We start from the raw sequence: 22,633 nt of genomic DNA on the forward strand, positions 1-22,633 counted from the left end.
TATCGACACTGAGGCTCCATATTGACTGATTATCCTATCCACATAAATCTTAGCTAGACGGTCTAGCGTAAAAGTAACTTTTACTGGTATAAACTTGGCCATCTTAGTCAGTCTATCGACTATTACCCAAATGTCATCAAGTCCTGAGGGTGTCTTAGGCAATCCAAATAAAAAGTCCATTGTCACATGCTCCCACTTCCACTCAGGCACCAGAAGTGGATTGAGTGATCCTGCCGGTCTTTGTCTCTCAGGTTTTACTTATTGACAGATTATACATCGGTCCACATATTCTGCTATGTCCCTCTTCATCCCAGGCCACCAGTAATATTTCTTCAAAGTTTTATACATCTTGGTGCTACCTAGATGCATAGCATAGGCAAAACTATGCACTTTCTCTAGAATGGCTTGTTTAAGTTGTAGCTTGTTAGGCACACACATCCTTCCCTCCTTTTCTAGAACATTGTTTGCTCCTAGTTGAAAGTCAACCCTGATGCCCTTTCTTACATCGTCAGCAATCTTCTGAAAAATCAGGGTCTTCCAACTGATCCCGCTTAAGGTTTTCCACTAAGGTCGGCGTTATCTGAAAAGTAGCTATCATTCCTCCTAACAGTTCTACTGATAAGGCGGTTCTGGAATTCTTGAACTCCTGCAACAGCATTCCTCTTATTGAACCAACAATAGCCTTGGGTCCCGAGGATTTTCTACTTAATACATCTGCCATAACATTAGACTTACCAGGGTGACACTTGATGGAACAGTCGTAATCTTTAATCAATTCAATCCATCTTCGCTGTCTTAAATTTAACTCTTTTTTATCAAAGATATATTTTAAGCTTTCTTTATCTGTAAATATCCTACAGCGTTCTCCAAATAGGTAACGTCTCCACAACTTCAGTGCCAAAATAATTGTTGCCAACTCCAGATCATGCATGGGATAAATGCCTTCGTGCTTCTTAAGTTGACGAGAGGCATATGCAATCACCTTTCCATCTTGCATCAGCACACATCCCAATCCTTGTCGAGGCGCATCATAATAAATCTCAAATTCCCTACCTGGAATAGGTAGGGTAAGCACTAGTGCTGATACTAGCCTCTATTTCAACTCCTGGAAACTATGTTCACACTCCAATGACCATTTAAACTTCACGCCTTTCTTGGTCAGGTTCGTCAACGGAAGGGCTATCTTAGAAAAACCCTCCACAAACCTCCGATAATAACCTGCCAAACCCAGGAAACTGCGTATCTCTGAAACAGTTGTGGGTCGTTCCCAATTAACTATTGCTTCCGTCTTCTGGGTATCTACACTAATGCCCTCTGTTGAAACAACATGACCAAGAAATACCACCCGATCTAACCAAAAGTCGCATTTACTAAATTTAGCATACAACCGCCTATCCCGCAATGTCTGCAGTACTATTCTCAGGTGGGTAATATGCTCCTCCTACTACCAGAATACACCAGTATATCATCAATGAATACTATCACGAACTGGTCCAAGTAGGGATGAAATATGCGGTTCATGAGATCCATAAATACTGCAGAGGCATTTGTCAAACCAAATGGCATTACCAGGAATTCGTAATGTCCATATCTCGTTCTAAACATGGTTTTTGGAATATCGGCTTCTCTTACTTTCAGTTGATGATAACCCGATCTCAGGTCTATCTTTGAAAACACCGTGGCTCCTCTTAGCTAATCAAACAAATCATCAATGCATGGTAACGGGGATTTATTCTTAATTGTTACCTTATTCAACTGCCTATAATCGATACACAATCTAAGTGTACCATCTTTCTTCCTCACAAACAATACCAGAGCTCCCCAGGGCGATACACTAGGTCGAATATATCCCTTGTCAATTAACTCTTGCAATTGAGCCTTTAATTCCTTCAACTCAGTCGGTGCCATTCTATATGGTGCCTGCGACATAGGAGTTGTTCTTGGAACTAGGTCAATAGTAAACTTAACCTCCCTGTCGAGTGGTAATCTCGATAGTTCTTCAGGAAATACATTCCGAAATTCATTTACCACTGGAACATCTTCTGGGTTTAGTTTCTTCCTTTGAGTAACCATCACATGAGCTAGGTATGTTTTACATCCCTTGCTCAACAGCTTTCGAGCTTTCACTACCACATCAAATTCCCTTCGACTAATCGCTTGCTTCCTTTCAGCGTTACATCTTTGCCATTCGATTTTCCAAGCACCACCTCCTTCTTATAACAGTCTACTGAGGCATGATACTTACTTAGAAAATCCATCCCTAGGATGACATCAAACTCCAACAGTTCTAAAGGAAGTAAATCAACATAGAAGTTCTGACCATTGATCAGTACCTCACAACGATTATAACATCTATCTACTACTATCACATCTCCCAAAGGGGTAGAGGCAAATAACTCTTCAGACATAGGTTCAACCAACCTATCTATACCAGATGCATACATGCTAGATATAAATGAATGTATGGCACAAGAATCAAATAAAACATAAACAGGCTGTCCACATAACATAACATTACTAGTCACAACATCTGGAGACTTCGCTGCCTCCTGGTGTGTTACGGCATACACTCGCCCCTACTGCTGGGGTCGACCTACGACATTCTTCTGCTTAGCACCATTTGACACTTCACCTCAATTTCTAGCATTCTTTGGTTGGTTAACCATCTGGGAGGACGGCGGTTGTTCTGTTGGGATGTCCCTGTTCATCTGAGGATAGTCTCTCTTGAAATGCCCTGTTTGTCCGCATTAGAAACGTGCACCTCTGCTACTACAGCATACCCCATAATGCCTCTTGCCACAACTAGGGCATGCCGGTCTCCTATCTATACTGGTTGTTGACTCACAAGCTCATGGAATCTCTGATGGCTAACTGCACCGGCCGAGGGTCTCGTTTTCCTTTTCTTGGATCCCTGCCAATTGGTTCCCCTAAAATGGCTTCCACTAGTTTGTGTCGCCACTGGAGATCGGAATCCCCTATCTCTAGGCCTTACTACGGCCTCACTGTGTCTTGGAAACTGCTTAACATCTGCCAGACTCCGCTCGACTCGTATTGCTATTCCTACTAACTGGTTAAAATCTAGCCAATTAGCCATAGACGTCATCGGGGTTCTTATTTCCTTCCTCGGACCTTGTTCAAATTTCATGCATCTATCTCTTTCCTCAGCAATAATCAACAGGGCATACTGTGATAACTCTATGAACTTCTACTCATATTCTGCCACCGACATCGTTCCCTGTGTTAATCTGAGGAACTCATCCCTTTTTGCATCCCGGAAAGAACTAGGGTAATACTTTTCTTCAAAGGCCTTCCTAAACTCAGGCCATAACATTATATCTGTACTAGCTCATCTGGCGGACATCACTTTCCACCATTTCTCTACTCCTTTCTGTAGCAGAAAGGTGGTTAATCCCACTTTCCTATCCTCAGGATAATTCATAACATTGAAACATTTTTCAACCACATCCAGCCACAACTCAGCTTCGGTTGGATCGGTTGTACCTTCAAATGTCACAGCCCTTAGGACTTTAAACCTCTCAATACCATATTTCTTTTGTAGGTCGGCTCATGCAGAGCCTACACTGGCTGCTAATCTCTGCACTATCCTGTCAAAGACTATGTCTTCTAGTTGACAATCCGCCCTTGCTTGGGGAGCACTAGACTCTCCCTTAGACACCTCCGGGCCCCTATTGGTAGGGTCAGTATTCCTGCCACCTGTCTGCTTTCTTGCTCTGCCACGTTGCCTCAGAATTTCACCTAATACAATGTACACATGTTAGGGACTCACACTTAGAGACTTTTTGACTTTTTGGTGACTCACTCATAAAAAGTCAAAATGTTGACTTTTTGGTCAAAGTTTGACTTTGACCAAATGACTATTTTGCCCTTTGACTAAAGTTAGTGGGAAAATCCAAACTTTTGTTGAATAATTCCACTAAAAAAATAGTGGGCTAGGTGTTGGCTTATAGTGGAGACATTAAGCCCACTTAGTGAGTGGATTCTAGGTGTTAGGTTTTTATGAAGTTATTTCATGCAATTTTGCATGGCCCTTTTCTATAAATAAGGGCTTGTCATTTTGGATTAAAGACTTTTAGACTTTTTGCCCAAATAGTTTTCTAAAATAGGGCTAAAAAATCCAAACCCAACCCAAATTTCACTCTACTATTTCCATCTCTTTTTCTCTCTCTCAGGTTCTTCATCCATCGGGTCCCACAACCCGGTTCTGAGTCCAAAGGATAGTAGGTCAGATCTAGTGGTTGTCCGGTTCATGTTCGAGCAGCGATAGAGGAGTTTCGGGAGCTTCAAAGGTATTATTTCAAAATAACCCTAATTAATTCATTTATGGTTGCATGTTTAATTTGGGCAATTAGAGTAAGATCGATTCTTATTTCCGCTGCGCATGCCGACTTTTCCATCACAAATAACAACACATCATCTCTCAATGCAGAATGCCATAACTCATATTTCTAGAATGCATGCGATGTGTATACAAAAAAGTCGATAGGACTTATATTTAAGCCTCTATTCTTGTTTATGCGATGATGAATAATGTACACATAAAACAAGGTGACCGCATAGTCATTCCTATTTCTAGGGTGCATGCGATGTGTTAATAGCAATAGAATTTATGTCTAAGTTTTTATTTCTTGCTTATGTGATTCTAATCTGACTCTCTCAAGCCTAGATTCTAATCTGACTCTCTCAAGTCTAGATTCTATCTTTAGACTACTCTCTCAAGTATATCTAAAGGGTGGATGATGCTTACATAAGATAAGTTGATCGCATAAAATATAAATCTTAAGTCAAGCTAGCTAAGTACTTCTCAACCCATTCAGAAATTTAGCTACTCATGCGAAGTATGGAGAGATTGAACATAGATTGAAATGAGATTTCCATTTTCTATAAATAAAGTACTGAATACAAAATAACAAATAGAATTGAGAGATAATAAGCCTGGTAAGCAATGTCTTGCTTCCCGTGGCCTTTTACACTATTCTTTTTCACTCCAACCCTGTTCTAGATGTGTATTCTTGCTCTTGCAAGTGTTGGCCCTCTCTCCTTTGTAACGCTTTCCGACAGTCTCTCGATCTTTCCGAGAATGATCTCTCGACTTCCTCGTCTCCTTGCTCGTATCCGTCCTCTAAGTATAAGTATGAGTATGTATGTGAACAGACTAACTGCTTCCCTCTCTAACTTGTTAATCCCTTTTACACTGGTGGCCTTCGGTATTTATAGAGTTCAAGGTAAAGCAGTCTTTCTTGCTAATGATTGCAATGATAAGCAGTCATTAATTCCCCTGCTCTAATGCACTGATTAATGGTCACCGAAAGTTGAGTATACTTGCTACAGTGTGGCTTTAACGGCTTGTCAACTAAATTTGGATTCTACCGTTATCAGCTTTCTGTCCCATTGTGATTTATTACGATGTCACCTTGATGTGCAGTCTTTATGCGGTCACCTTTTTAAGAAACTTCTCACGATCGCATATGATCGTATGACTTGCGATCGCAATCTTCAAGCGCGTTGATGCCTTGTTCCTTTGGAACGCAATTTCACTTCGCCATCGCATTTTTCTTGCACAAAATAAGTAGATTAACTGTTTTTATGCAATGGGCGCTCGCAATCACAATTCCTTTGAGTTTAGCGCTTTTGGACATGATATTGCTTATTTTACCATTGCATTCTTTCATTGTTTTACTTATTTGAGTTGTAATAACTTGTATTTCTACCAGTTATCAATTATCTAAACGATCATTTATGTTTTTATAATCGATCGTTCGGATTATCCTGAACGATCGTTTAGACAATTTTGTTTACTTTATATAAACGATCATTTAAGATTTTATAATCGATCGTTTAAGATTTACCTCCACTTCCTGTCCCTTAGATTTCAAGAGGGACTGATAAGTCTAAAGCTCATTGAGAAGAGTAGTTAAGTTATATTCTATCTTGTTCATCATCACATTTGTGTGGAACTGTAAGAAGCTCTTCAAAAGAGACTTTAGAATAAAATTGACTTGGCACTTCTCATCAATGACAACTTCGTTTACTTCTACTACACTAAAATGGACCATTATGTCCAAGACGTTCTCTAATAGAGGTCTCTTCTTTCATACGCAGTTATAAACGTACTTGATGACATCATGTTTAAGGGAGAAAGACAATTGTCTAAACATCCCCTGCAGAGATTCCATAATCTTTTTAGCGATACACATACCATCGTGTTTATTAGCCAAGACATCATATATCCTTGCAAGAATGTAGACTCTGGCTTTTTCATTTGCCCCTGTCCACTTGTCATATGCATCCCCAACAGTTCGGTTTGCCAAGTCGGGGTTTGGAGGACACTTCTCAGTTAAAACAAACCTAATATCATTGATTACCAATATTGTATTCAAGTTTGAATTCCACGGAGCATAATTTCCCCCATTAAGTTTCTCGGAAGCAAGTAATTGTACTAATGAGCTAGTCATGTTGAAAATATAAATAAATTCTATTAGTGAATTTCTATTAATCTTTTTTTAAAAAAAAATATCCAATTCGGTTTAGCAAAATAATAATGTACCCATCATTATTTTTATTGCAACAATACTTCAGAGGTTTAGAGCAACATCCATCGAGGGGTAATCTGCTACTCCTCATTTGAATCGAGACAATCTTAGCTAATCACTATTACCAGAGTAACTTATACTCCAAGAGATCTTTTAGCTATCATTTCTTTGATCTAGAATATACTAACCCTTAGTAATTCTCATAAGCGTGACCCACCATTTTCAAATATTAGAGGTCGGCCTCAACAGTGCTACTGAATTGGAGAGTCAAAGTTGGGAATCGACTTAAGAGACTCTATCCATTTCTGGAGTTTGAGTCATTCTAAATCCCATGGTACAACCCCCCGAGGGGATAGTCATCGAAAAGACAACTAGCTAAAACCACCTAAAAACGACAATAGGCACAACATGGGAATCTCAAGATCTAACCTAATGGAGAAGACCGTAGGATGTGTTGACACATTTCTTTCTCCCACTTACTATGAACAATTTCCCCTATTCACCTTGTTATTAACCCATGCAAAAACTCTCCAAAAGGAGGCCACTCCCAAGACAACACAAAGCCAAGCATGGATCTCACGATGTGAACTCTTAGAGACGTGATAGATAAAAATAATATGTCGTATATATTATTAATCTCCCACTGAAGTGTTCTAGACGTTGGGTATACTTTGACTTAGGCATATATTTCGACTAATTAAACATACCCTATGTTTAGGTGATTTTTTTCGAGTATAACGTTTATACTGGATTTAAACCTACGATATCTAGATGATAAACCTATTAAAACCTCACATCACTCATGCATACTAATAAAACCAGGTTAGCCTAACTCATAGGCCAACTCGATCCCCAAGTAGCAAGTATTCCATAAATCGTCTACTTAAATACCTTCAACTTTAGACAAGATCTTACCGGGTGAGTTATTCTTGTAAACACTAGTTTTATAAGATATCGAACTATTAACTATTTAAAAAGGATTGCTTGGATTCAGTTAACCCTAAGTGAGCATGCTTTTATCTTTGTTATAGATTTTAAAGTCTATTTCCTTTTATAACACTTACAGCATAGACAATAAACCTATAACATACATCTAACATGCTTTATATAACAATTATGTAAACATCTATTTCATGCAATAATATAACAACTTATATCTGAAGGAACTCTAATTAGATAGGACCTATGAGGGGAAGTTGGTCGTCTAAACTCCATTGTGAAATAACTAAAACATTTACAGTTAAACAGCATAGATTATGCACATAAGTTAAATTACAGCATGCTTTGAATTAAATTCAAAGAATAGAGAGACAATACCTTTGAAGAACACTTTCTTCAAGTATATCTCTCGAACAATCACAAACGCAACGAACAAGAACTCGGTCTCCCTCAGGCAACAATGAGTAGCAACTCGATCCTCGAACAAATCGGACACAACCACAAGATTACCTTAGTATTCTCTGTTTGAGAATCCAAGAGCGGTGGGCTCTAGCTTATTTTGGTTTGAGGGAAGATTTAGAGTGGAGGAGGAGAACGATAGAGTAAATGATCACACGATCGTGTAAAAGATGAAGTCTATCGTATAGGCTCGATACTCGATCGTTTAGATATCAAGGCTATCGTGTAGGCTCTGAAGCTATTGTGTAATAACTAGACAATGTATCTGATGTCTTATGGAAACATTAGAAAATTGTTTTCATTTTATCCCACTTAGTCATCAAACCGCATAAGTACCCACTAAGGGTGGTTATTGAGAAAATGAACTTTAATTACCAAATAATTAATAAATATAAATAAATATGATAACTAACTTATCATATTATATTTATAACCTATAGTTTTAATATTGCATCATATACAATATATAAACCATAGTTCTTTTTCTTTATTTTATGACATTTAATATAAATCATATTTATATTAAATTTAATAACTATGAATCTAATTCATAAAAATTAAATTTAAATCATATTCAAATATTAGTTCCTCCAATCAAAAAATAATGTATCAAATACATTATATCAATTATATCATCATTTAATTACATCATATATAATCAAATTCTCTCTTATTAATTTGAACATTTCAAATTAACCCAAAACTGATTCCCAACTTGAATCCATTGAGCTACCAAGGAGACCTTATAGACTTGTAGCTTGAACCTCCAATGGTAGGTGAATAACTGACTAAACTCTTTAATCACATTATCCATCATCTGTTAACTGCCAAGCACTCCACTAAAGATCGACAGCTGCATTCTTCGCACTACAGATATATTTTTGTGTCCATTGGATATAATCAATCAATAGTAGGATGACCCTTCATAAATTTCTCGTAAGTACAGCTGGGCCAAATTACCGTTTTGCCCTGTAGTTACATCTAACTCCTTAAGTGTCACTGATTCCTTTAATGAACAATAGATCATAGTCCCACTATGACTAAACCCTTCTCGGGCTAAGAGAGAATGTGGAGCCACATTGTCAAGTCCCAGAATAAGTCCTTAAGGGAGCAATTTATTTACTTACCCCTGCTTTAAGGAATGAGTAAATTTCATCTTGTGTAGCTGAGTTCCCAGCTCCCCAATCAGATAAATCCCTAAAATGGTAGGCTTGTTGAGTCGACGATCTGGCCACTCTCACCCATGTAAATCAAAGGATCGCCCTCATAGGCAAGAATTCAAAACTCACTCAGGATTAAGGTCATGTTACCTATGATCATCCTAGTGAAATGAAAGTCTCAATTATGAATGGCGTTATGTATCGAGACTAAACATTTCGTGGTCCGATCTTATATAAACTCCTTTGTATAAAATATCCCCGCTCGCATGTCTAATATATGAATGATTAGGATCAGATCATTTGTAGCACTTTACAATATTTGTAACACCTATAAAGCAGGTCATACTCGTAGTGTCACTAAGATAAGGTATCCCTCCTTATCCTTATACTACAGACCATTTAGGTTATCACTTAAAACACGATCCACTTGTATGTCTCCACATACATGTTTAAGTTACAACGATAACCATGGATCTTAGTTTATTGGTTTGTGGTTAATGCAACTAAAATATCAAATATTTCATAAACTGAAGTGAATAAAATATCATATATTATAAATCACAAAATGTTTGTTCATACAAGTGTTTACAAACAACAAGACCGAGATTTAGGGCATCAACCCCAACTGTATCAAAATTTACGGAATCTTAAACATGCATACTATACATTATAACAATTATAATATACTTTTAATGCATGTTACATGCTTATCCTGTGGTGGGATTTTGAATCTATATGGCATTCAATATGCACACGGTAGATGAATTATTTAATCCATACATTCACAATGCATAATTAAATAAACCACACTAAAATGGACTGGTTTTGGCATCTTAAGCAAGTTAAAAACTAAATTATTACAATAATAAACAAGTAAACAACCTTGAAACATTTTGAATTGGCTTGAATAGCTTGAAAACCCCTCGAATCAGCTCCAAATCACCAAAAATCGACCAAAATCGACCAAACAACTCGAACCGAATCAGTCCAAACCATCTGAATCGACTGAGCAAATGCAAACTGGGCGCACGTGGGCAGATGGATTGACTGGAGTTGTTGAACAAGCATGGGTCAACTTGAGCAGTAGACATGGGCGCGGGCTCAATCTGAATGGGTTGGGTCGTGCGCTAGGCTTGGACATGAATGGCTAACAAATGGGATTGAGTCGTGGACTAGGGTTGGACTGGAGTGAGTTGGGCAGCAGAGCTACTGACACAGAGTTAGGTTAGGTTACAGGTCGTGAACCGGGTCTGGCACCTTCAAATGGGTCTGAAAGCACTTTTTCTTCGAATTTGAAACTGTCCTCTTTACCAGAACCATTCGATTACAACCTAAGATCAACTCTAATGATTCTAGAAAATTTACAGACCTTTCTAGAGACATTAAAGCCCATTAAACATTAGGAAATTACAATAATTATTACAAATTGGAAGAGCATTTGGATGCCAAAGTTGAAATTATCCATTTTAGCACACATCCATTCATCACATGAATAATTACCCACCAAATCTAAAATTAACAATAATTGAGTACTATAAGCATGCTTTGATACTGTTGAGAGGAAAAAGGATAGGAAAAATGCACTCGTCTTTTGTTATGCATTAATCTCTATGCATCGATGGTCATGCATTGGACTGAAAAATATGCAATATCTTAAGCGCATATGTAATGACCATGCGTTCCTGTCACAAGTTTTCTCACTTTCTCGCCAAGTATAACGAGAATGCAAGTTTCTCGAAATGATCTGAGATCAAACACAGGGACTTATAACTAAATAATATTTGTGAAGTAATGCGTTTGAGGCAATGAATAAATGTAAAAAGATAAGAAGTTAATGGATTATGTGCTACTCCTACTCCTAATTAAACAGATTAAGCAATGGAAGTTTAACTATAAGAATTGGTAGAGATGCAACAACTATTAACACATAATAAGGTGACTTCATTATGTTTGGTCGCTCGAGTAATCCCAACTCGCCACACTAACGCATCTCACACCTCTCGGTGACCGGCTGCATGCTTATATCTCTATAATACATGGTTGCGTCAAGCATAAGAACATTCCTATCTTTAGGAACAATGCTTGCTTTGCTTTAGTGTGTTCCACTACTTACCCTCTTGGGCAGTTGGTTGTAGCTAATCAACTCATAGACAAGCATTGTGACAACCTCACATCAAGCAAAAAGGATTAACTCATTATACTCGTGTAACGCACACCTCTCGATGGTTTGCTACATGCGTCATATCTCTATGCCGCATGACTGAGTATGTGACTTGTCTTTGATACTTAACTAAACGATAATTAAAAAAAAAAAAAAAGATGACGAAGATGGTGTTGAAGAAACTAAGAGATGCATTGATTACAAAATGTACTAATGTTTTAAGCCAAAATGTAATACAATATAGAGATAAGAGGAGAGGTGGAGGGCTAGATGTAAGTAATCTCTTGCTTTTCATTCGAAATGCGTCAAAGTTGTTGGTGGTGCCATGGATGGATGGTGGAGAAGTCTTTCTCGAGCTCTATCTCTGGCGAAACTCCGATCGTCACTTGGAAGGGGCTGTGGAGATGAAGAACCCTCAAAGAGTGTCTTGCTCATGCTCTCATCTATGATCACAAGAATCTGCCTAAGGCAGAAACTCGGATGGTTTGAAGTTAAGCTCCAAGGCTCTATTTATAGAGCTCAAACACCGACAACATTGATGATCTTAATCTAACTCACTGCTACTTCTGTCGTGGTATGGGAAATGTCAGCATCACCTTATCTTGTTGATACTCCCAAAGTATGCGTTAATGCTCGTTTTTCCTGAAGTGTCAATGCATTCCACCCACCCTGCGATCAACCTTCTATCACGATTATCACTCTACGGACGCAATATTCCATGCAACGAACTAGTCTTCATAAAGATCAACATATGCGGTCAACCTTGCGGCGGTCTGGGATCAACGCATACGATCAATTGCTGCAAAAATAGACACTTTGATGTAAAATAACGCATGATATAGGGTTAGTGAGGATTTTTAGTGTTGGTCGACGCAAGCTCACTTTTCCATATGAATTCTTGGTATTATTAACGCATATTCTGCTTATTAGCCCTCATAATTCTAAGTAAAAGGCTACAATAACTGGTATTTCTACAAGCTATCAGATACCAATTGATGGAACGTACACATGCGCAACGGAAGCAATTAAGGATCTCCAGTACTCTAGTTAGGTTAGTTTTATAAGAATAGCATGCAATTTGACATAGATTAAAGGGTTAGAATATACTAGAATATACAACCTTTGTAGCCCAAATTCCTTCTTGGTTTTTGATCAAATCTTTTTACGAACGGTTCGTAGACCACCACGAGAGTCTTCCCTACTATTCTCCGGCCTTAGAACAGGATGTTGGAATCCGGTGAGTGATCAATTTAGAGAGAAATTTTATAAGATTCGGGAGAGAATTAGGGTTAGGGTTCTTCAAAAATCTCGAGGTTTTCCACTTTTGCCAAGAGGATTAAATTTCATATAACCATTCTATTTATAGGCAAAATCATGCAAATCATGCAAAATTGAGTTAATGAAAAATTGACACTCAAAATTCCATTAATAATATGTGGGATTAGTGTCTTCAAGTGGGATGAACACCTAGCAAGAATATTTTAATCAAATCCTCAAAAATTGAATTTTCCCACCAAGTCAATCTTGGATTTTTCCACTAAGTTAGTCAAATAATCAAACTTTGACTTTCAAAGTCTATAGTTAATATTTTGACTTTTTCTCAATTTTGACCTAGTCAATAATTTTGACTTTTATTCCAATTTTGACTTTCAATCCAGAATTGACTTAAGTCAACAATTTTGACTTTCAATCCAATTGTGACCTCTTTAAATTAAAAATAATTTAAAGAATTAATTTTAATTTAAATAATTAATTAAAACCACACTAATCTCGATCAATCCTTATTGATCATTTTTTAATCATTATTTAGAAAATTCCAATATTCAAATCTTATTCAAATATCTTTTTCTTTCTCTATATGTTTAATTCATAATTAAGCATTAGGTTAAATATATCGAATATATTTAACACGTTACTCCAAAAAATCGAATTAAAAAATTTCGAACTCGTTTGTCACACTATTCTAAGGTTTAGTCTGATATGAGCTAGTAAGGGAACCTAATGAACCTACAAATGGGCTCCAACAGTCCGAGACTAACTAGCTAAACTCTTTAACCTAATTAACCAACATTTGTTAATAACCAGGTCATTCCACTAAAGCCCAGTAGTTGCACTTTCCTCACTATAGATATATTTTTGTCCACTTGATATAATCATAATTTATAAGTTAACCCTTCACAGCCTGTTCGTAATAACGGCTGGGTCAAAAGTTGTTTTACCTCTGAGATTACATCTTACTCCTTAAGTCTTACTGATCCTCTAATGAACAATTAGTTTGTGATCCAATCACCAATGAGAGGGTGACGCCCCTTATTCAAGAGGCTGAGTCAGTACTTAAGGGAACAACCTCTCTATTATCCCTAAAAGCGGATAACAGTGAATTCTGTCTTGCACCCTATGTCTCCAGCTATCTACCCGATCTTACTCCTGAAATGGGGGTCATTGAGTTGACATTATTGAGCCAACCTTCACCCATGCAAATTGAAGAATAATCCCAAATAAACAGAAGTTCATAGTTAGTTTAGAATTAAGGTCAAGTTACCTAGACCATCGCTTTGAAATAGTCAATCTTACACAGAAACAACATAATAAAGTAAGAGTGACTTATTTCTTGGTTCGGTCTTATATAAACTCTTTGCACAGGACACCTCCACTCGCATGTCTCCACATGAATGATTTAGGATCACATCGTTTGTACTAAATACAAAATGGGTTGCATCCGATAGTATCCTAGGATAAGGTACCCAGCCTTATCCGTATACTATAGACCATTTTGGCTATCTACTCAAACTTGGTCCACTCTTATGTCTCCACATAAAGTCCAAGTACTCATGTAATAGCCATGGATCTTAGTTTATTGGATTTGGGTTCTTTCTAAAATGAAATGAGCAATTCATATATTCAATAACAACTTTATTAAATAAACCTCAATAACATCTATATTGATAACAGAATAAGTTTATTGTTTACAAACCACGAGTTTTAGAACATAAAACTCAACCGTAACAAATGTATACATTACCACAATAAGTAAACGATTGACTAAAACAACTAAAAGACTAAACAATCACAATACAAATACCTAAACGATTGCGTAACAAACAACTAAACGATCGCATAACAAACAGCTAAACGATCACATAACAAACAACTAAACGATCGCATTACAAAGAACTAAACGATTGCGTAAACGAAAATAAACGATTGCACATCTTTATCTAAACAATCTTTCTCTAACCAATCGTTTAAAGAATACTAAACGCTCGTCTAGGATTATCTAAACCATCAATTAAGAACGAATACACAATCATTTAACAATAGTTGAGAGATTGTTTAACAAAAGGTAGGCGCGAACCCTAAATGACTGGCAAGAACCCTAAACAAATATCAACATGCATTCAAGGAGAAGAGTCGCATACCTTTCAAAGATTGACGACGATGAAAAATGTGTACAAACGACCGACAAGAAGGTGGTCAAACACTCGGATGAAGATGAGAGACGACGAGAGAAAATGAGAGAAACTTGAGAGCCAGAATCGCACAATGAAAGATGTAAGTGAAAAAATGGGTGGATGATCCTTCGTAAAGCAGTCTTAAGAGTTTTTTAAATTAGAGACAAAATTAATATTTCATGTGGACAAAAGATCAATCATAGATAAGTTTTTAAAAAGAGCACATTCATAGAAAAGTTTTTTAGATTTGGATTTTATGAAATTTTTCCAAATCTTATTTTCCCAAAATTTGGTCATCCACCATGGTACCAAATAGATTACCTTTTTGAATCCGAATATTTAGAGCAAATCCATGTTATACCCAATTGGGTACCCTGAATTTCCGCCCGTCACGTGAACCAATGACGATACAACACTCCCGGCGCGTGGCAGTGATCGGCGCCGGCGCCGGTGGCCTCGTCTCGGCGCGGGAACTTTCCCGCGAGGGCCACCATGTGGTCGTATTCGAACGGAATACTCAAATCGGAGGGACCTGGGTATATTCGCCGGAAATTGAATCCGACCCGCTTGGAGTCGACCCGAATCGGACCCGAATCCATAGCAGCCTCTACAAATCTCTACGCACCAATCTTCCCAGAGAACTCATGGGGGTCCGCGATTACCCGTTTGTGCCTCGAGAAGGGAAGGATCGAGATCCGAGGCGATTTCCAGCTCATGGAGAGGTTCTAAAGTATTTGGAAGATTTCGCGAATGAATTTGGGATTTGTAAATTGGTGAGATTTGGAACTGAGGTCGTGTTTGCCAGTTTGGAGGAGCTTGGGAAATGGAGGGTTGAATTTAGATGTGAAAATGGGGCTGTTGATTATGACATTTTTGATGCTGTGGTTGTTTGTGTTGGGAACTTTTCGCAGCCTCGAGTGGCAGAGATTCCTGGTAAGAGAACGAGAAAAATTCTTCACTTCAATCCAATTTTTGACTATTTAAATGAATATGAAGGTTGAGGGAGGAGATAGAATTAGCATCTTACTTTTTTTTCCCACTAGTAATGAGAGTTCTGTACATTTTAGATAAGCTTAACTACTCTTGGGATATAGTTTGTCCATTAGTTTCAATTCTTGCAGGTTTTGTACAGGTTGATTGTTTAAGAGTAAACTATGAGAAGAATAAGGAAACAATAACAACAATGAATGAATTTCCATTATTTTCTTAACACAAATTTGTCCCCTCTATGGTTTCTGCTCAAGGTGTCATGAACTTTGTCTTCTAAGATAAGATGGATTACTAACTTGTGAATGCAACACTTCAACAACATGACTTAAAATGTTTTAGTATCTAAGTAATTGTATAGAAATGAGAAAGAATTGGAGGAACAATTCTTTGCATTATTTTTTTTTCTTGTAGAACTTATAAGAAAACCACATATTTATAGATTGGTATAGAATTGTGTCTTTTGAGAAAAGTCATATACTTTCATTAAATGTTATTTATTTGACGAAACAACATACTCTCTCACAAAAAGTTGTGGCTCTCGAATTTAAGAACAAATTAATTTTATTCATATTTTCCAACAGGTTGATTGTGTGCTTGCTTGTTTACTATAATCTTTTTTCATAACATAAGGTTTCTTGTTTTGGTTAATATACTTTTTTTATGTTGTCTTGTGTCTGTATATAGGACTTAACATAATGAGCTTGCAGCAGAGTTTCTTTTTTGTCTCTCTCCAGGGATAAGGGATTGACTAGTATATTATCATTTAATGACGAGACGGTCTTTTCAGGGATAGATGGATGGCCTGGGGTCCAAGTGCATAGTCATAATTATCGTGATCCCGAACCATTTCGGGGTAAGGTACATTCAGATTGCTCAGCATATTCTATGTCAATTTACATGACATCACTGATATTGTTGGTGTTGGGGAGGGCCATGTTTTCTGATTTTAAACTCTGTTGTATTCATTTTAGTTTTTGTATTTCAATAAGTTTTTCCATTCGATGAGATGAAAAAACCATGGATTGGCCTCATGGAAAAACTGATGATCAGAAAACTTATGTCTTTGAGGTCTTATATATATGAATTTGTTGATGCCAATATAAACAGAATGTGTTTAATTCCTTTTTTCCTTTTGGGATAGGTTGTTGTCTTGATAGGTTATTCTTTTAGTGGTATGGACATTTCTCAGGAGCTCAATGGGATTGCCAAAGAAATTCATGTTGCTTGCAGATCAGCTAAAACAGAGCTTTTGGACACACAATCAACTATTAGTAATGTATCATTTCATCCAATGGTAAAGTGTGGAGGGGATTTCTATTTTTGAATGAGGTCTTTAAGGTCCTAATATTTACTTACAAACTGCAGATTGAAAGTGTCCGTAAAGATGGAACAGTGGTCTTTCAAGACGGGTGCATCGTTTCGGCTGATGTTATTCTGCATTGCACTGGGTATGCTATTGTAGCTTGTTTTAAGCTTTCAATGTAGGTAGAAGCAGATGAGAAAGACAATATTTATCGGAGCAATGATGGACATTAGACAACATGTAGATTGCAATCTTGTTGTGAGGGGAATGAACAACAGAGCTTAAACTTATAATGATCAGAAAACTGCTAAATACATTTCTGTTGGATCCCTTCTCTACAAGCTTGGAAACGAAGTTGGTGCAAATATCAAATTAATGAGTTTAAATAGTTAACCGACTTCTCTAAGAAGGGAGAAAGGATAATGTTGAAATGAAGCACAGGTTTTTGGATTGATTGATGATTTAACATGGTATGAGAACATGAGATTTTGTATTCGAGTCCCATCAATGTCATTTCCTCTCCAATTAGTATTAACTTTTACTTGTTGGGCCTTTTTACAAATTTCCAAACTCACAAGAGATGGGAAGTGTTAAAGTATTGATAATTATCACAAGAATTGCTGGTAGTTGACAGCATTTATATGCATGTTCTTGTTCAAGGTACAAATATCACTTCCCTTTCCTTGACACCAATGGCATTGTTATGGTGGACGACAACCGTGTAGGACCTCTATACAAGCATGTCTTCCTTCCAGCATTGGCCCCAGGGCTTTCCTTTGTTGGGTTACTATTTACGGCAAGTATCCAATTGTGGTATGAACTTTGAATTTGGTTTATGGTTAGAATAAATTCTTATAGTAAGAATAAATTCTTGTGCTATTTGTACTGCAGGCTGTTCCTTTGCCCATGTTTGAGCTTCAAAGCAATTGGGTTGCTGGTGTTTTATCAAACAGGATTGCATTTCCATCTAAAGAAGAGATGTTGGCAGATGTAAACAAATTTTATGCAGATCTTGAAGCTCTTGGCAAGCCCAAGCATCGGACCCATGAATTGGGTGATTATATGGTATGTTTTATGCTTAACCACAAACCTGAATGATTATTTTGTGAGGCTTTCATCAGCATTAACACAAACTCTTGTGAACAAACATGCCCTTGAAAACTTGTTAGTCTAAATTCTAATTTCATTAAAAAAAAATTGGACACTAAAGTTAAATAATTAGTTTCAACTCAAAGTTGACTAAACTGCCATCTAGGAAGCACCGACACGGGCAAAATGATAAAAGTGTCAATGTCACACATGTGTCGGACACAAACACTCTCAGACACGTGTTTGACACACTATTTTGTGTGTCTATTATTTTATTATTATTTTTTATGGTCAGACGTGTGAGGACACACTCTTGGACACTTAGTCACCATGAACATGTGTTCTGCGCTCGCCTTTACTCGGGAAGAAGAAAATTTTGAGGAAGAAGATTTGAAGAAAACGAAGAATAGGGAAGAGGAGTAGGAGAAGAGAAGAGTTGGGGAAGGTAGTGTTTCGACTATCTGTACATAACCCCAGTGGTTTGTTACTGTTAAGAGTTCTAACCTAAGTGAACATTGGTGGAAAAGCTGATGTTTGGAATATGGAGATGTTCAAGGTTCGAATCTCATGTTGAAAACTTAGATCCGTTTGATTATCATTTTTTTTTTTTTAGTTTAGATTTTTTTTCTAATTTGTCTATATATATATTTTCAAATTATGGGCACTACTACACTACTTTTACCAATGTGCTTTTGTTTTGTTATTTACATTTTCTAGCCAAACTTATGAAATTATAAAATCATGATATATATATATATATATATATATATATATATATAGTTTTAGAAACTTCACTACAAAATCATGATCAGATGTATAATTTAAAACCATCCTAGGTTTCCAAAACTAGCCGTTTGGGAGTGGTGAGGCTCCCAAAGATTAATATTCAATTCTTTTTATATTAAGATCAAGCAGTAATGGTAATTATTATGGGTTGGCCTAGTTTTATTAGGAACATAAAAAAGAAGGCTAAAGAGTTAAGGGATCATGGGTTCAATCTATGGTGATCACCTACTTAGAATTTAATATCGTATGGGTTTCTTTGACACCCAAATGTTGTAGGGTCGGGTAGGTTGTCTTGTGAGATTAGTTAAGGTGCACGTAAGTTGGTCCAGACACTCACAAATATTAAAAAAAAAAAAAATCAAGTGATAATGATATCCTATGTGATGCAAAAAGTGGCCAAGCTCTTGGATTCAATCAAGTACATAAGAATGTCTTCCTTGATCCTTAAATCATGTATTAGGGTCATAATAACTATGATTCGTCATTGTGCATAAATCTGTTCATAGGGAAACAAATGCCTCCAAACTAATTACTTATATAATATATCAAGTATGTAGTGTTGCTTATATTTTGTATGGATTTTATAATGCAGCCTGCCTACTATGATTGGCTTGCAGCAACATGTGGTTGTCCTACCTATGAAGAATGGAGAAAGGAAATGTATATTGCTAACCATATTAATAAAATGGCCAATCTCGGGTCATACCGTGATGATTGGCACGATGATGAGTTGATTCGTCAAGCTTATGAGGAATTCAGCAAGTATACTACAAATGAAAGAAGTCAAAACCACTCGAATTTAATTTTTTGATAAGATTGTTTCGATATATGTATATTACATATTTATGTATTGTTGATCCGTCCTCGGTTACAATTGTTGGATCCTGATTTGAAAATAAAAATGAAAATAATAACAGCTTATTGAATTGCCCATGTTGGTTCTTTGTTAAAAATCACATTGTGCTTGAAAATATGCACCAACAAAAATGATAACTTGTAAAAATACATGTTATTGTTTTCTCAAAGTTGGAATAATTAGGCTCTTTAATGATGTAAATGCACTCATTGTAGAGAAAAATGCATGAAATTTCATATATATATATATATATATATATATATATATAGCAAATCTATACAAAAGTATCATTTTTAGTAAAAAAAAAAAAAAACTGCTTCACTACTGTATTTCAACGTTGGAATCGGTAAGTGTTGCAGTGAAAAACAATGCAAGGGTATGTATCTGAGTCTGTTCGACGCATGAAAGACACAGTTGGTTCATGCATTTTGTCAAATCACCACTTGCAAGCATGGACTTCTGACTGACGGCGTCTGAGCATATCAGAAGTGACAGGCGGTTGTCCCAGGGTATGAAAATTAATGCAATCAAATCACCAAGTTTTTGAGAGAATTGCCTATAAAAGGAGAAGCCACTTGCAAAATCAAGAGTTAGATAGTTAGCTAGTCTTTGTGCACATAAAAATAGTTAGAATTTTCTGTAGTTAGAAGCTCTCTGTCGTTGCAATCAAGAATTAGGAGGGAAGATCACCATTTTACCATTGATCAAGAGGTGCTAGTTGGAGAACAGCTCGAGAGAGTTATCTACCTCAACTCCTCCACCAAGTTGGTTGTAGTAAGTATTAAAACAAGCCAAAGAAGACAAGAGATTGAACTTTGCAGCTTGACTTCTTCCTTTATATATTGCATTTCCATGACTATTCCATTTATTTGAACCAAGATTGTTTGTATCAACATTTACTATATTTAGTTCAATCTCACTTTCACCAATTCATCACTTCTCCATATGTTTAATCACAAATTTGTTTGTGTTAGTGAATTTTCTTACTTAATGAGAGAGTGAAATTTGTTGCTTAAGTCTTCCTGATCAGTTGATTAAAGTGATTAAGTAGTTAAGTCACTCGAGAGAGCAATTTAACTATCGAACGCATTAAGTTAGGGCATAAGGGAATTTTAGAGATAGAATTGCTCATGTTTTTTAGCTGTTCTTTGTAATCAACGCATGCACCCTAGAGATAGGATTATGTGTGGCATTCGCATCAAGAGATGTTGAACTTAATTTGAGCTAAAGAATAGAATTTCTAACACATAGCACATACATTTAGATTGTGAACAAGCATCTGTATCATCTTCATCTCATCTTTATTGAGCTCATATAGGCTTACTAAACTTGTTAAAAAATGAACGCATACCACTTACGCTTTGAACCATTCATCCATAAATCCCCTTCTCCCTCCGAACATTCTACGTTTTCTTGAATGCGTGTCGTTAGTTGAGTGTAAATAACAATCGCATCTCAGTTAATTAGGACATCTCTGCATTAGACTCGAAAACAAAGCCTTCGTTAGTACATTCTAGTATTCATATGTTCAACCTTGGACTTATCAGGAAACTTGAGTTAGAATTATACTTTGGTCTGACTTGAGAGAACTTGTGTGCATTCACAATATTTACACGCATCCACTACCAACGCATTGCCTAATTTTCTTATCAAGAGAGAAATCACTCCATCATCAATCTCCTTTCATCATATTCATTCATCACAATTTTTCTTCTTCATATACACATTTAGAACATAAATCACGGGCGAACAAAAAACATTAAAACCATCCTGGAATTTTCAGTCCAGCAAACAACTCAAGCTTTTCACCCAATATCCTTATGTGAAATTGGATTTGTACCCTGAAATGACATTTCCTCCAATTTTAGCTCCAAATTTGTTTCTTCACATCTTTTTTTTTCCCCAAACAATTGCAAAATATTTTCTCAAGTATTAAGTAGTCGAATGAGTTATGGGAGTAGGATCCAAATTCTACTCTTAGCTTGACTTAAAAAATTTGTGGTCTCACTACTAAAGCATAAATTTTACAATTATTAAAATATTAATAATAAAAAATTACTACAATAAGCATGTAATTTTTTTAAATAATAATAATAATAAACTATTACAATATGCATGTAGAGTGGGCAGCTAGACAATGTTTAAATATTAAATCTTATCTTACTTTTTGCAAAAGAGATTCCCTTTTTCAAATGGGATAGATAGTATATTTTTTAAACAAAAAATTAGGGAAAAAAAGTAATCTTAGAAAATTTAGGTTCATTTCGTAATTATTTGATTTTTTTTTTTTTTAATTTGAGTCTATAGATACTACTTTTGCCTCCAAAATTTCTTCTTTTGTTATCTATGTTTTACCAATGATTTAAAAAATTAAGCTAAAATTTGAAAACTAAAAAGGTAACTTTTAAAAATTTGTTTTTGGAATTTGGAATTTAGCTAAAAATTCCATCCTTGTATTTAGAGAAAGATGTAAATTATGATAAAAAAAGAGAGAGAGAGAGAGGAAATAGGCCAAATTTAATTATAAAAAAAAAAAAAAACAAGAACAAAAAACGAAACTATTACGACCAACTTTTTTTCTTTTGTTTTCATTGGAGATGCACCCATGTTTTCCTTTTGTTTCCTTTTTTTGTTTTTTTTAACTGCCGCAGTTGATATTTACAAATTCTTTCTTCTTTTTTTTTTTTTTTTTTTTTTTTTTGTCTATCTTATATTCAATCTTTGTTTTAACATTTTAATGTTTTTTTTCCTTTTCAATCTTACTCCCGACATATCTTCCTTTCTTTTTCTCCGTCTTCCTTCCCTTTCAATCTTTTCTTTGTTTTATTTATATTTTTTATTTTTCAACCAAATTTATTTCTATTTTAAAAAAACTAAATTTAAAATT

General features: G+C 36.1%; 1 protein-coding gene across 11 annotated transcripts; it reads left to right on the forward strand.

The window, feature by feature from the left end:
* Positions 1-9,751: 9,751 nt before the first annotated feature.
* Positions 9,752-19,816, forward strand: LOC120069227 (Flavin-binding monooxygenase family protein). Of its 11 annotated transcripts, none has more exons than XR_005479476.2 (7): positions 9,752-15,655; positions 16,500-16,570; positions 16,854-17,006; positions 17,078-17,160; positions 17,676-17,828; positions 17,907-18,080; positions 19,483-19,816. XR_005479476.2 is itself a non-coding variant. In XM_039020929.2 (7 exons), exons 1-7 carry the CDS (start codon positions 15,124-15,126, stop codon positions 19,699-19,701), a joined length of 1,368 nt encoding a protein of 455 aa, XP_038876857.1. In that variant the 5' UTR covers positions 9,752-15,123; the 3' UTR covers positions 19,702-19,816. The 11 variants fall into 11 exon arrangements, 9 of the variants coding, with proteins under 9 accessions (XP_038876857.1, XP_038876858.1, XP_038876859.1 ...); XR_005479477.2 differs by lacking the exon at positions 19,483-19,816 and adding an exon at positions 18,400-18,807; XM_039020929.2 differs by having other exon boundaries at positions 17,676-17,811.
* The last annotated feature ends 2,817 nt before the right edge of the window (positions 19,817-22,633 follow it).

Source organism: Benincasa hispida, chromosome 11, assembly GCF_027475165.1.
Source record: "Benincasa hispida cultivar pf3 chromosome 11, pf3_genome.v1.1, whole genome shotgun sequence".
Taxonomy (NCBI): Eukaryota; Viridiplantae; Streptophyta; class Magnoliopsida; order Cucurbitales; family Cucurbitaceae; genus Benincasa; species Benincasa hispida.

What these genes read in the sequence shown, in the direction of transcription:
- LOC120069227 (XM_039020929.2), top strand. Translation starts at nt 15,124, where the DNA reads ATGACGATACAACACTCCCGGCGCGTGGCAGTGATCGGCGCCGGCGCC. An exon ending in CCGAACCATTTCGGGGTAAG is followed by an intron (nt 16,571 to 16,853) that starts GTACATTCAGAT and finishes CTTTTGGGATAG; the next exon opens with GTTGTTGTCTTGATAGGTTA. An exon ending in GTTATTCTGCATTGCACTGG is followed by an intron (nt 17,161 to 17,675) that starts GTATGCTATTGT and finishes TTCTTGTTCAAG; the next exon opens with GTACAAATATCACTTCCCTT.